The 15,740-nt window shown below is 33.8% G+C and overlaps 1 protein-coding gene across 2 annotated transcripts in view; it reads left to right on the top strand.

The window, feature by feature from the left end:
* The window catches only part of NCKAP1 (NCK associated protein 1), a 139,838-nt gene that overhangs the window by 91,506 nt on the left and 32,592 nt on the right, over nt 1-15,740 (top strand). For both annotated transcript variants that reach the window (XM_001369048.5, XM_001369070.5), the window contains 3 exons: nt 4,151-4,270; nt 5,907-6,046; nt 7,345-7,476. In XM_001369048.5, the coding sequence (XP_001369085.1) occupies nt 4,151-4,270; nt 5,907-6,046; nt 7,345-7,476 (392 nt within the window). The remainder of the gene's footprint in view (nt 1-4,150; nt 4,271-5,906; nt 6,047-7,344; nt 7,477-15,740) is intronic.

Here is a 15,740-nt window from a genome sequence, read left to right as displayed (position 1 = left end):
TGAGCTCATTTTCCAAAGGATCAAGAAGGAAGGGAAATGTTCCCACTGCCCAGGTGATGGCTTGGGAAAGAAGTGAATGATAGAAAGATTGAAAGTACAGGTAAGAATAAACAATAGGGTTTAGGATAGATGAAGTGGGTTAAGAGAAGTGCATTCTAAGCATAGGGGACTGTTTATAGGAACAGAATAGAGTGTAGAATACTTTGTATCTGAAGGCAACTTTATTATTTAGGCAGTACATATTTTATTATCTTCATTTTGCAAATAGAGAAAATGAGGCTCAGTTTTAGGTGAAAGAAATAGTATTCAAACCTAGATCTTCTCATTGCCATGAAATTTAAGAGCAGTTTGAGATAATAAAGGTAGATTTCATAGAGGCTATGACTGACCTGAGTATTTTAGATTGGTTAGTTTTTCAGTGAGGATATACTCCAAACTTAGGAAATGTGATTAGCAAGGGGAGAAAAGATTCATGGGTTCATAGAGTTAGGGCTGGAAAGGATATTACTTTTCCAAGCGAAGAAGTTGAGGTCTAGAAAGGCTAAAGTACATATATACATATATACATATATATGTAAATATATATAGAGAAAATTATATACTCTGTGTGTGTGTGTGTGTGTGTGTGTGTGTGTGTGTACTGTCAAATGCCCATGGTTATATAAGTAATATCCAAGACAGAATTTAGCTATATTTTACTGTACTAGGAAACAGTACTGTCCAATTTGGTTAGAGTATAGAGTACATGAAAGGGAAGCAATGAGAATACTACTGGAAAGGTGGTTTAGAGCCAGGTTTTAGCAGATCTTTCAGAAACCAAGAGAGTCTGAACAAATTTTTTTTTTTGCCAAAAATATTTTTTTATTTATTATACACATTAAAGAGAAAAATTATTCCCATTCTAGAAATAGCACTTTAAAAAGTCCCCAAGTGGGCTGCTAGGTAGTTCAGTGGATTGAGAGCCATGCCTAGAGATGGGGTCTTAGGTTCAAATCTTGACCTCAGACACGTCATACTTGTATGATCCTGGGAAAGTCACTTAACCCCCATTGCCTAGCCCTTACTGCTCTTCTGCCTTGGAATCAATACATAGTGTTGCTTTCTAAGATGGAAGGTAAAGGTTTAAAAAAAAGGAAAAAGTCCCCAAATCCTACTTCTATCACTATCCTCTACTTTCTACTTTCCACCTACTCCAAAACCAAATAAAAGTGCTCAGTCTCCACGTATAGCTAACTAGGTGTTGGTGCATTTCCCAAGGGGAAGGAAAGTTTATATTGGAGCCCTTGGAATCTTCCTACAACATAAATATGCAAATAAAAGCAGTCATATAGAAGTAGAAACAAATGGAAATAGTAGATCACCAGGGAATTTTTGGCAGGATAGGAATCCCAAGGATAAGAAGCCAGAAATGGAATATTAAGGGAAAGAGAATATGCAACGTAAGAGGGAGACAGCAAAGGAGCAGGGAAGAAAGGAGAGTAACAAGCAGAACAGGTTTGTATTTTTAAATACCCGTAGTTAAAACTTTTATCAAGATCTTACCACTACCCTGAGATGCCCCAATGGGTGAAATAAGTCGCTTATAAAGTTGAGACTTGTTCATGTTGAATCCCTGGAATGAATCAGCAGCCCTATCTCCCATCTCTGGATTCTTCTGCAGTCCAAAAGCAGGTTCCTCTCCAGCAATTATATATATATGTAAATTTTAAAATTCACATGCACACACACACATATACACATATATGTGTGTATAATTTAAATTATAAATATAAATATCCCCTTCCTACCTGCTTCCATAGTATCTCTTTTCTTTTTAATATTTTTGCCATCAAGGTTAGCATCTGCTTTTATATTTTTTCCCCTTTTATTTTTTCTACCCTTGGCCTAATAATATACACACTTAAAAATTATTTTAAAATATTTTTCCATGTTTCCATGATTCATTTTCTTTCCCTCCCCTATTGCCTACCCCCTCCCAGAGCTGACAAGCAGTTCCACTGGGTTGTACAAATGTTATCCCTTGATACTTATTTCCATAATATTCATTTTTGCTTGATTTTTTTAAAGCCTAAACCCCAACTCACATACCCCTATATACACACACCTTTTTTGAGGGTGATGTTCATTGAAGGGCTTTCAAGAAGAATTATAATCAACCCTATGTACCAGGAGTATTATGGAATATCAACTGGCATATACAATGAGTAGTAGTAGTTTTTTTCCTGTGAACATTCAACAATAACTTCTTATATTTAAGTCCTTTATAGCTATTGTCTCATTTGATCCCTATAACAACCCAAAGAAAAGTGCTATTATTTTTTTCAGTTTTATAGCTGAGGAAACAGATGGGCAGCAAAATTAAGTGCCTTTGCCCATGGTCACACAACTAGTAACTTTGTGAGACAGGATTTGAATTCATGTCTTCTTGACTCATAGCCCAGTGCTCTGTCCACTGTGCCACTTAGTCCAGGGGTTTCAGAGCTATAAATGAAATAGCCCTTGCTCCTTCAGGAGATAATTAATATCTGGGAGTGGGGATTAGGAAAAACTAAGTATAATATGATGCTTTGAAGGAAATTAGGAATTTGAAGAGACCAAGAAAAACACAGAGTGCATTTGAGACATGGAGGATAGCTTTGCACAAGTGGCTAAGGCACAAAGATGGCAGGTGTAGTTTATATACAGAAAATAAAGTAGGCTTGTTTGGCTAAATCAAAGGACACTTGAAGGGGAATAATTTATAATAGAATTGAAAAGGTAGGATGGAAACAAGTTATATAGGGATTTAAATGCTAAATAAAGGCATATATGATTCTAGAAGCAATAGGGAGCCTCTGGTTTTAGTTGAGGTGAGTCACATTTCTTTTAGGAGAGTAACATTAACAGCTATATAGAGGATGAATTGGGAAGGGGAGAGAATTAAAATCGGGAGACCACTAGGGCTATCTCAGCAATGAGGGCTGTGTGAGGAGAGAGAATGGAACCGGTATGAGAGGTGATATGGAGCTATGTTTATAAGATATTTTAATAACTGTTGGATTTGTGTGGTGAAGGAAAATGAGAAGAGGATGACTGAGTTTGCAAATGCTTTTGCTTGGAAAGATGATGGTACACTAAACAGAAATAGGGAATTAGGGTAGAGGGGTGAATTTGAGGAGGATGAAATGAATTCTGTTTCTCTTTATGTTAAATTTGATGTGCTGTTAGAGATCTAGATAGGAATGTTCAGTGGGCAATTAGTGACATGAGACATTTGCATAGAGATGACATTTAAAAATCTGATGAAGTTACAGAAAGATAGTATAAAAAAAGAAGGAATAAAACCTAGGTCAGAGAGTTAAGGTACAGTTACAATTCACCCACATATAAGGGGATGGAATATGTATGAAGATTTAGCAATGGTAATTAAGAAGGCAGGTAGCAGAACCATGAGAAAGCAGTGTCATAAAAGCCCTAAGAGAGGTTAGCCAAGAAAAGAATATGAACACAAATTGAGGTAATGAAAAGGGAAAATATTGCTTTCTAGAGAAGTTGTCTAATTGCTTGTTCATATCACCACGTTTGTTTGGGCTTTGACATTTATTTTTAAAATTTTTGCTTGTGTTTAAAATGATTGGCCTCTTAATTTATATATGCTGTGGTTAAGATATAAAATCACATTGAAAAGGACCTCCAATGCTATGTAGTCTAATCTCTGCCTGCTCAAGAAGTCTTTTGAAAAGATTGTAAACAAAATATACCTTAAATGGAAATACTTGTATTCCTTTACATTATGGAGAATCATTTCTGACCCTTTAAAAATCTCTTTTCAGAGAATAATACTTTATAAAATCAAGTCAGTGGAAATTGAATAATTATGGTGTACCTTTTAAGTGCTAGATATTGAGAGATACAAGATAATATGTCTGTCCTCTATAGTCTAGTGGAGCTTTAACTTCACCATTCTGCTTTACTCAGAAATTCTATCATTCAGACATTTTTTTTTCTGATCAGTGACAAAGTTTATTGATCACAGCTAGTATTTTATAGAGAGAATGACGTAGGCTAAGGAATTAGGTAAGCTTTTCCCATATACAATGAATATAGATAATTAATCAGGCTGTTTCTTAAAGGAAATGTATGTCTAAAAATATATATTTTGTTTTGACAGAGACATCATATTGGGGATCGTAGTCTTTCATTATGTAACATGTTCTTGGATGAAATGGCTAAGCAAGCTAGAAATCTCATTACAGATATTTGCACAGAACAGTGTACCCTTAGTGACCAGGTAAGAATTTAATTTTTCCCTACAGTGCAAATAGAAACTCTGTTTTTGGAAGTAGAAAAATGTGACCAGTGGTCAGAAATTGAGTCACATTTTGACTTTGATTCTGAGTTAATTTTCTATTTTTCAAACTAGTATGGTTTTATGGATGTTGGCATATGGGAACAGGAAAGAGGAAAGAACATTAACAGCAATTAAAATGAGTTTCCTACAGAAATTTAAATATTACAAATCAACTTTTATAATAAGGCCCCCAAAACTTAAGAAATTACTGTATAATAGCAAGTATTCAACTTACCATGTTGAGAAAAATGGCAGCTAATTTAAAATATTAACTCAGTTATAAAATCTTAGAAAGATGTTGGGAAGATTATGAACAGTGTCACTTCACAAAACAGTGAAGAGGAAGGGAAACAACTTAAAGCTTGTAAAACTAAGTGGTCTTTTCAAGGGATGAAGCTGGAAAGAGAAGCATAAATGATAGCAATTGAATTGATAGTAATGCAATTTTTTTTAACCCTTAAGTTCCATCTTAGAATCAATTCTGAATACCTTATGCAGCCCCGGAACCAATGTGGGGGCCATATCTTCCTTTAGGCTGTGCTGAAACCTGCCTCAGAGTAGTAGGGCTATAGCCTGGGTGCAGTGGAGACTGCCTGAGCCTGGAGAAAGATCTGAACCAGGCTCTCCTAAAGTGGTATGTCTTGGACCCTAACCAAGGGAATCCATAACTTTTCAACTAAAGTGAGAGCCATTTTTCTGGGCGAGGAGGAGAAGCTGCTGAAGCACCTAGTTCAACTACTTGACCTCCTTGTGCCATGTACAAGTCTAAGCTGGGCTGGGCAAAAAATTTTTCAAGAGGCTAAGCCTTAAAGCATGACTAGAGGAGACAGCCACTCCCCTGCCTCAGCAGGCAGTCCAGGCCTAAAACAGAATGTTTGTCCCCAATAAAGCTTGTTCCCTTGTGTGGTGCTGAGGAAAAAAAAGAAAATGATAATACTCATTGTTAGGTTGTAGTGCTTCTAGATCTGCCCAGCTGGACCATGTGTATTTGTGTTTGATTTGTGTAATATCTAACTAGGAAGGGCATTCTAGAGGGGAGCAGTTAGGATCAGGGGCTTTGAGATTGTATTATGAGGTTTGGTTAAAGGAATCAGTGATGTTAATCATGGATAAGGGAACACTTAGAAGAAACATGATAGCTCCCTTCAAAGTTTAAAGGACTATGTTATGTAGAGGAAATATTAGACTTGTCTGGCTTGGCCTAAGGGAGCATTAGAATTGATTCTGGTTAATTTTTTCCATTGTTTTCTTTTTGTTCAATTTTGTGTCAAGAATAGGATAGAAAATCTCAGAATGTGAAAGTTATTGAGGTGACAGTACACTAGTAGAGTAAAAATTTCAGGGTTGAAGAGGCAGGGGAAAATAAACCAACAAATTTATTATTTAAAGTGGTAGCCCATTTTAAGAGAAAATAACACAGTCAGAAATAGGCAGCCCTTCAGTATAGACATTATTCTTTAAAAACACCATTAAAAGAAAAAAATGTTTATGTTTTCTTGTAATATGCTTTTAATTGTAAATATATGCTGAACTTCATTAATTGAAAAGAGATTTTTCTATATTTTTTTAAATATAGTTGCTGCCAAAACATTGTGCCAAAACCATCAGTCAGGCAGTCAACAAAAAATCAAAAAAACAGACTGGAAAGAAAGGGGAACCTGAAAGGGAAAAACCAGGAGTTGAGAGCATGAGAAAAAACAGACTGGTGGTAACCAAGTAAGCTATATGCTTTTAATTCCATAATCTTTTACAATGAATAGGTTTATATATGACCTAGTACTGGAGAATTATAGGAATTTTTCATTTCTGCTAATTATTTCTTTTCCTTCTTTGGTTGGGATAATTTATGATTACATTTTGCAGATCGATAAGGAGTCAAATCTGTTTAAATTGTAATTCTTTTCAATTTTTGCTATAAATCTGAGTAGTCACAATTACTGCTTTATCTCCTCCTAATCTGTTACCCTGTATTTTGAATAAGACATCTAATAATACATAATACTATATTTACATATTAATGAATGACTTAGAAGAACACTACTAAGTGGTCCACAGAAGTATAATTTCCTATCAATTTTATTGAAAAATCAAAAGTCCTTTATGGCTACAGCATGTTTTATCATATAAAAACATCACTTATTTTTTCTTAACTTTGGTTTTAAGCTTGGTAAATGGCAAAGGTTTTCTTGGTTTTTGGTTAGGAATGGTGAATGGTTTTCTATAACATTAAATTTTTTTGTTTGTTTCTGTTGTTCAATTGTGACCTAATCTTCATGACTTCGTGGACCATAGCATAACAGTACTGTCTGTGGGGTTTTCTTGGCAAAGATACTAGAATGATTTACCATTTTCTTCTCCAGTTAATTAAGGCAAACAGAGAGACATTTAGTGACTTGCTCAGGGTTACACAGCTAGTAAGTGTCTGAGGTCAGATTTGAACTCAAGTCTTCCTGACTTCAGGACCAGCACTTTATCCACTAAGCCACCAATTTGCCTCTATTTTTTTTTTTTTTTGAAAAATTGAAAAGAATTTTAATTAAAAAATTTTTTTTTCAGTAGGGTATGTTTCATTTTGCATTTTATATGATTTAAAAGTAAAGCTCAATCAGACTGGAAAATTTTATAGATATTCATTATGAAAAAAACCTTTAACTTTTTAATTTATCAAAAATGGTGGAGAAAGTGTAACTGCAAGTGGAAATGGTAGTAATTTACCCAGAAATAGGATTTGCAAACTTTTTTCTTCAGGGAATCAATTCAGTAGTCTTGTTTGACTGTATAAAGAGGCAAAGGAATATTCTTAAATTTAGAAATAACTTTTGTAGTGTACTTAATTTCTCAGAAAACCTTAATGCATACTAATTTAGATCCAGGGGAATTACCAAGAGGGATTTCTCAATCTTAGTATTCTGATAGAAAGATAGCATCTTAAATCTGGTGGTTTAAAAAGTGAATTTTTCTCTTCACGTGTTTTTTAATGTTTAACTTACTATTTTTTCTTGTCTCTATTTCAGCCTTGATAAATTGCACACTGCACTTTCTGAACTTTGTTTCTCTATAAATTATGTTCCAAACATGGCAGTTTGGGAACACACCTTTACTCCAAGAGAATATTTGACTTCTCATCTGGAAATTCGCTTTACTAAGTAAGATATATTTTTATTCTAAGTAGAGATTTTATTATATTGACTTAGCATCCCTATTATGTTTTCTTTTCAGAACTTGGGAGCACAAATAATAGAATTTTTTTGGATACAACTTAACTAGAGAACAAATGATTATAAATACTTTCAGGAAAATATAATTTCATTTCGTCTATAAGCATTTAAAAAAAACTGTGTGCTGGACACTGAACTTCTTGTTGTTGTTTAGTTGTTTCAGGCATTTCCAATTTTTCATGACTTTTGGTGTTTTCTCAGGGTGTGGTTTGTCATTTCTTTCTCCAGCTCCTTTTATAGATGAGGAAAGAAAGGCAAGCAGGGTTAAGTGACTTTCTTAATATCATATGATATCTGAATACTTAGATCTGAGGTTAAATTTGAACTCAAGAAATGAGTCTTCTTGAATCCAGGGTGTCATTGACTCCCAGGAAAATTGTAATATATTAATGAAGCTAATATCTCCTAAAAGATGTATCAACCACAAGAGAACTGATATGATTTCATAAAGAATAAATTCTCCACCTCTAAAAATTCTTTTCATTCTTCAAAACTCAATTCAGGTTCCATCTCCTTATGAAATCTTATCTGTTTATCTTCTCTAAAAATTATGGTTTTTTTTTTATTCTTCTGTATGATATTTTTATGTTTTTCATAGTATTTTCTTCAATACGATATAAGCTCCTTGAGTGCCTGACCTGTGAATTTTTGTCTTTTTAGCCCTAGGCATAGCATATAGTCAGTACTTAAGGGCTTGTAGATTGATTATACTAGTAAATCTGAAGAGTGCTATAAATTTCACTTAAATAGATTTTGGGAAAATATTTCTTAATTATCTTGTGCTATTCTTATGGAAAAGATGTAGCTATAGGCCATATTATGTTATATATGTGTGTGTGTGTGTGTGTGTGTGTGTGTGTGTGTGTGTGTGTGTGTGTATATATGTATATATATATATATGAATAGAGACATCAATTTTTAATATATATGTGTTTGTATACTTATGGATTTGAGAGTGATTAAATAGCTGGTTTCTAAGGGTATTTATTAGTTTTTCATTGTTTTTCCATTCTAGCTTAACTCTCAGAGTGTTCCATTATCATTTTTATAGAGCTGTTTCTCAGATCAACCTGGTTTTATTCTCATTTCTGCTCATTGTTGGATATCCCATAAAGATCTCAAATTCAGCATGTCTAAAATAGATGTTATTATCTTTCCTCCAAAATCTTTTCCTCTTCCAGGATTCCCTATTATTGTCAACAGTATTGCTACCACCTTGGTTTCATCTTCATCTCCTCACCCCACTTTGCCAGTCAGTTTCTAAATCTTGCTGTTTATTATACTGCCACATCTTTCTCACCTGACCCTTTCTCTCTATTCACAAAGCCACTGCCCCCACCAAATCTTCTCTATCTCCACAAAATCCCTCTTATATATACCCCCTTTTCACTAATCACCTAATCACCACCTTTGTTCAGAATTCATCACTTCTCATTTCAAATCTTGTTATAGCTTTCTAGTTAACCTCCCTGCTCTAAGTTTTTCTCTACCTCAGTATATTTTAACTAATCTTCCAAAGGCCTGATTATGTTAACCCACTGCTCCCTTCCCCATTTGATAAATTTTATTACCTTTGTTACCTCTAGAATTAAATATAAATCTCAGGTTTGATATTTTAAACCCTTTACAAACCGATTCCTTCCTATTTTTCTTATTTATTTCTCACGTTCACACCCTATACAACCTAACTTTACTCACCTATATGTTATTTCTTAGGAATGAAATTCCATGTTCCATTTCTTTACCTTTGTCATCACTTTCCTCCTTGCCTTCCTCCTTAGTAATAATCAGCCACCTTAAAGAAATAAGTCCAGATACCACCATCTTCTATACATATCAGAACCTCTTATTCACACTTATGTGCTAACAGAACTAAGAACACAGTGCCTGGAACATAATAAGATGCTTAAATGTTTATTGAATGAATTGAATGAACACAAAAGAAATAAAAGAATATCTTAAGTTGTCAGAAAATGAGATAGAAATTTTAATAACCCAGACTCAGAAAAGGAAATAGAACTTGGTGTAAAGGAAATACCACAGAAAAAAAATCCCTGGTCCAAATGAATTCACAGGAGAATTTTATCAGTTTTCCAGTAAGTTAGTGCCAACGCTATACAGAATATTCTCAAAAATTGAAAAATAAACACTCTACCTGAAATCTTTTATGAGACTAATATAATCCTATTAATACCTAAAAACCTCAAAAGTAAAACTGTAGGCCATCATCAGTGGGTAAGGGAATAAGCATTTTTATAGTGCCTATTACATAACAGACACTTTACAATTATTATGACATTTGATCGTTATAGCAACCTCTCAAGATAGGAAGTTTTTATTTTTATTTTACAGTTGAGGAAACTGAGGTTAACAAAGGTTGTAAACTTTCTCAGGGTCATAGAATTAATAAATGTTTGAGGCTGGATTTAAACTCAGATCTTTCTCTAGGCCTTGCACTATCTATTGTGCAACTTAACTGCCTCAATTATTATTAATTAAACACTAATTCAGAAAATTGAAACAAAATCCCATTAAATAGACTATAGCAATTTATCTAAGAAATCATTCATTATGACCAAGATGGATTTTTACTAGGAATGCAAGAATAGTTCAACATTAGAAAAACTATCAATATAATAAAATTTACATCTTCTAATAGAGCTATCCATAAGTAGAGTGATGTATCTCATGACAAAGTAGATTCCTTCTCCTTCTGGCATTCAAAACAAAGGCATTTTAACACCCATAGTTCAATTCACATCCCAACGTTCACTCTGGATCTTCTGGTGCAGCATATGGTCCCTGCAGGCATTTAGCTTCATGGGGCATTCTAGATTCTGGAAGGTAGCAAGTTTCTTATTCTAAAATTGCTCAAATTTAAATCAAAGTTCACAACAATAACTTGGCTCCCCTGAGGTGAATAATAACAAACACAGGGATCACTCTGGGATGCATGGCTAAGTTATGAGGTATATGAATCAACTTGCAAAAGAAAATCCAAAACATGAAAAAATCCAAATAAAAGAGAAAAATAACTTGTGGATATAGTACAAAATGTAAAAGTCTTATGTCTAAAAAAAATCTAAGTGAAGGAAAAACAAATCTATAACAGGTCCTTGAATCAGGGCCCAATTAAAATGATTTAAGCAATTATGCATTTACCCAATCAGTAGTCAGGACTACAGAAAGTTTGCCACACCACGGAAGACAGAAAATAGACTAGATTATAGAAGCCAGGTAGGTGCCAAAAGTAGGTGCTTGATAGAATGTGGCTCAGATGAAGTCCAGCCTCTGACATATGTCAAAACACCCACAACCTTGAACCCCAAAGAAGTTCAAGGCCTCTTGTCCTGGCTCAAAATTACATAAATCCCACTGGGATCTGGTCTCTTTGACCTTGAGCTCCATAGGCACTATGCAGGTGCTCTGCGCTTCTTTAGCACTGTACAGTGGCTCTTTTGTATATTCCCTTCTTCAGGAATCAGACAGAATCATGAAGCAAAGTCCCATAATTCTTTTAAACAATCAATGGCATCATTTTTATAGTGAAAGCTTTTTGGTCATGCATTAATATTAGAACAAATGTATTTAAAACTTATGTTATTGCAAAATAAAAAGAAATTAAAGAAAAATCTTTTCAATACTGGTGACATGCTTCAAATACAAAAAGGAGAGAAAAATAAAACTCAGATACTATATTGCACATGCAAGGAAAAGAATCAAAGTATTTTTAAAAAAAGTTTTAAAAACCAAAAATATATAGCCTAAAATCAGTGACACACTGTGTCAGCCATGTGCAAGTACAAAATGATTTTCAGAATAAAACAGTAACACAGTAGATAATGAACATCTAAAGAAGTACCCTCAAATTCATAATAGCCCAGTTAATTACAATAGCAAACAAACCCACTATCATATTTCAAATACGTTGCTGTATGGCATAAAAAAAGCCCTATGAACTGATGGATATTTGACACAATTTTTACAGATGTAGCAAATCTTGCAACCTAGGTAAATATAATTTTAAACAAAGTAAAACTTACTTGGGTCTAGAACATCATCAAGAAATCTAGATTTTTCTGCTGGAAGTAAATTAAAATGAAGAGTTTTGCAGGAGCTCTGTTTTTCCAGCTTCCTGATTCATAGAAACGCCTTGGTAGGAACATTTCTTTGTTTCTCTGTCTTTAATACAACATTCTTTATAACATAAATATAAATATAAAGTATCATCCAATTCAGAAACTACTAGTTATGTAAAATTATTTCTGAAGACCCCTTAGAATTACAATTTAAATTCTTAGCTTATTAAATTCTCCAAAGGTTGCACACAATTTAACCAGTTTTGTTGAAATCCATCCATCATCATCATCTATGTGACAATTAACAAAAGCAATGTGTGATCTTCAATGGATCTAGTGACAAGGGTTTTAGGCAAGATGTTCATGGGCTTATATAGAGATATTTTGTTCTTCAACAAAGGTAAAGGTACAAATTAAAGATAAATGTAGGCAAAACATAGTATAAAATGATTCAGTATAACAGAAAGATATTGATTAAATTAAAACAGATAAACTTAAAAAAATTTAAACCTTAAGGCAATCAGTAAATACAATAATATAAACCAACGAGAAGGTGTAGACAGGCAGTGCAGTCAAAATCCTTTTCACCAATCCCAATAGACTTGTTCTCTATTATAGGAGTAGAATAAACTCAAAATAGTTATCAAGAAACTTCCAGACCTCTTTTAAAGGTTCCTTCCCCTCCCCCCATATTTATTATCCATTTAAATTTTGATTGTCAGAGGTCTGAATTTCCTCATAGAGGCACAGGACAGAATCTCCACTCTGCATGTTGAGAGCAATTAGGACGTTTAGAACTTTGTCAAAAGATTTCAGGTTGGTTTGTAGCATAAGCATCCTAGCTTATGGCATTTTCTTGAGGAGAAGTAAATAAAGTGGGAAATCTCCAATGAAAATAAAAAGTCCTAGGATAAGAATTACCAGATAAACTGCATTTTTTTTGCTCTACTAACTCAAACTGTTGTTTCAGAGTTTCAAGCATGTTTTGCAATAGTATTTTTCCTGAAGGAGGCTGAATGGGGTTTGTTTAAAGAGTAAGCACAGAGAAGCAAAACTTGGAGGGAAAATAATAGTGTATTTGCATATGAGAGAAAAAATACTTCTCCTTGGTGTTTTGGGTCAAGAGAAAGAAGGAAAGAAAAAAAAAAACAGATTTATTCCCCAAAGCTGACTTTAAATCTATTGATTTGGAACTAACTGCCTTCCACTGTGAAAAACCTTTAGTAAAAGCCTTCTAAACTAGGAATCCAGGATCAGCTTTAAAAAAAAAAAATCTGCTTGAAAATAGAAGGTGTGGAGGTTCTTTTTTCTATGCTGAAAAATGACTATGGCAGGCTAGAAATACACACGTGGGGTGTGGATAAGGATTGGGGCAGAAAGATCTTTATATGTCACCCTCTGTGGAAAAAAATGGCTGGGATTGGCAGTCTCTTGTGACAGGTCTGGTCTTGGCAATAGGAGGCTCCAAGCTGGGTGGAGAGCCATGAGGAATGCTGGTCAAGCAGATGGACAGGAGAAACAGCAGGCAGCAACAGGACCGGGTAGGGGTTCAGGCACGCACTACCACTGAACCCTTGTGGTGGGCAGTGGCCAGGCAAACTTACTATCTTTACTGTAAGACTATCTGCTCAAAAATTTTTTGAGAATTCATAATTGCTTCATGGTAAGCCAAAATGTGGGTTTTTAAAATTAAAAATCAATAACTAAATATCAAATTTTATGAAGATTTATTAATAATAACTAAAACAAAAGAACTGCCTGACTTCAGCCTGGTCTCAGGTCCAAGAGAGCAAGAGGGAGGAGTTACAGCCAGTTAAATACAATCACGCAAAATGTGGGGATGCAGGAAAATGGAATTTTGGGAAATACTAAGGGACTTCTGGGGGATGAAGTCCAAAGGCTCAAAATCTCCATTTATACATCTTATAATTTGGGGGATTTTGTTACTTCTTAGAATCTGTATTAGTTTTAAAAGGCTTTTACCTGGTGAAAAAATTAAGTACATACACTGTGGATCCTGGCCAAGTTAAGAGGGATATAAATTTTCATCTTTGAGTGAGCACCTTTTGTGTTGTGCCTCTCTTGGCTAACACATTGTCACATGGAATATGAACTGTGAAATTATGACTTTTTAAAATTATTTTTTCTCTTTCTGTTTGTAATAGTATATTTGAGTTTTTTCTTTCTTTTTTTCCTAACCTTAATGATGATATTTGAAGTACATGAAATCAGTATTGATGTTTTTTTGCCTTGAAGGATATAGTTTACAGTATAAGTTTACAGTATCTATTAGCCCTAGTAACTATGCATACCCTAAGGCTTTATACTATGGAAACCTGCCATTTATTGATAAATGTTATGGGACTTTGTTAAATGATTGTGTCTGATTCCAAGAGAAGGGAACAAAAGAGCCAATATTACAGTGCCAAGTAGCACGAGGTCAAAACAGACCAAACCCAATTGAGGGAGGATTGTTGAACTTCTATGCCAATACAAAAGGTCTTGAACCTAGTGTGCGAATCAAGATTGTTGCACTTGACATATGTTCAGATGCCTTGTACCTTGTACCTTCCTTGTACCACACTCCATGTGCAATATTTTGAATCAAGTTCCTCAGGTTGGCTATCAAGGTAAAATCATCAGGGAATGATTTTTCCCCTTTGCTGGTGAAACTTAGTCCTTTCTCTCTCTTATAGTTTGGCAATTTTCTGTAGTCCTGGCTGCAAATGGGTAAAGTGCTATATTTCTGCCATTGTCCTACAGGCTTGTGGGACATAAGTCACTTTAATAGAACCTTGCTGTGATTCAAGAACCTGTTGCAGGTTTATTTTCTTTTTTACTCAGGATTTTATACACATAAGATTTTTATTTTATTTTTATCATTTCTGTACTTATTATTTTTATACAGAATTTAATTTTTACGTCTTTTATTTGCGATTTTTTTTGGTGGTTTGTTTTTGTTTTTGTTTTGCCAATTGTTTCATTTTGGTATAACATTGTATTGAATTCCAAAATATGTTTTTATTATCAACCTCAAAAAAAAATCATGAAAAGAAACATTTTAAAGCATCAACTCATCATATTGAATTAACAACAAAATTTTAAAGATAATTTCTCCAGAAAAGCATTCCAGTCTTGCCCTTGTCTTTAGCAATCAACTTTTCAAAGTTTCTTCTCTGAATTGTGGGGCCATGGTAATTTACTGGAGGGCAAATTATTCTTTGATCATGGGATCCAAGGGCTACTAAATTTGTTTTATTTGTTTGTAATTTTTTATTTTAATAACAAATTTCCACATAAGTTTTTCGAAGTTATATGACCTGTATTATCTTCTTTCTTTCCCCTCCCAGAGTTGATAAGCAATTCAATCTGGAACTTACATATATTATCACAAAACATTTCAATATTATTCATTTTTGTAAGTAAATAATTTTATAAAACCAAAACTTCAAAACATATCCAAATAAACAAGTTATAAATCATATGTATTCATCTGCATTTCTACTCCAATAGTTCTTTCTCTGGAGGTGGATAAGATTCTTTTTCAAAAGTCCCTCAGAATCGTCCTGGATTCATAGTATTAATATTAGTAGCAAAATCTTAACTCATTTGATTTTTCCACAATATTGCAGTTATGGTATATAATGCTTTCCTGATTCTGCTAATTTCACTCTACATCAGTTCATATAGATCTTTCCAGAACTTCTGATATCATGCTGTTCATTGCTCTTTTTAGCATAATAGTATTTCATCACCATCATATACCACAATTTGTTCAGCCATTCCCCAATTGTAGGACATCCCTTTGTTTTCCAATTATTTGCCACCACAAAAAAAAGCAGTTATAAATATTTTTGTACAAATTAGTCTTTCCCTTTCAGATGAAAATTTTAAACTAAATGTTGGATATGAGAGGTACCAATCTTTGCCATTAATATTCTATAGTTTCAGGTGACTGAAAAATTATCTTGATGTGTTTGTTAGGAAGTTTTACCTATCCATATACTTAACAGCTTTCAAAATGGAGCTGAACTGTGATTCCCCTATCTCTTCATATTCTTTCTGAAGAATATAATTTCAAGGGTTTTATAATACGTAGATTGAGTTTTCCAT

The sequence above is a fragment of the Monodelphis domestica genome, chromosome 4 (assembly GCF_027887165.1).
Source record: "Monodelphis domestica isolate mMonDom1 chromosome 4, mMonDom1.pri, whole genome shotgun sequence".
Taxonomy (NCBI): Eukaryota; Metazoa; Chordata; class Mammalia; order Didelphimorphia; family Didelphidae; genus Monodelphis; species Monodelphis domestica.
Note: the sequence above shows the minus strand (reverse complement) of the source record. Positions and strands in the feature narration are given on the sequence as shown.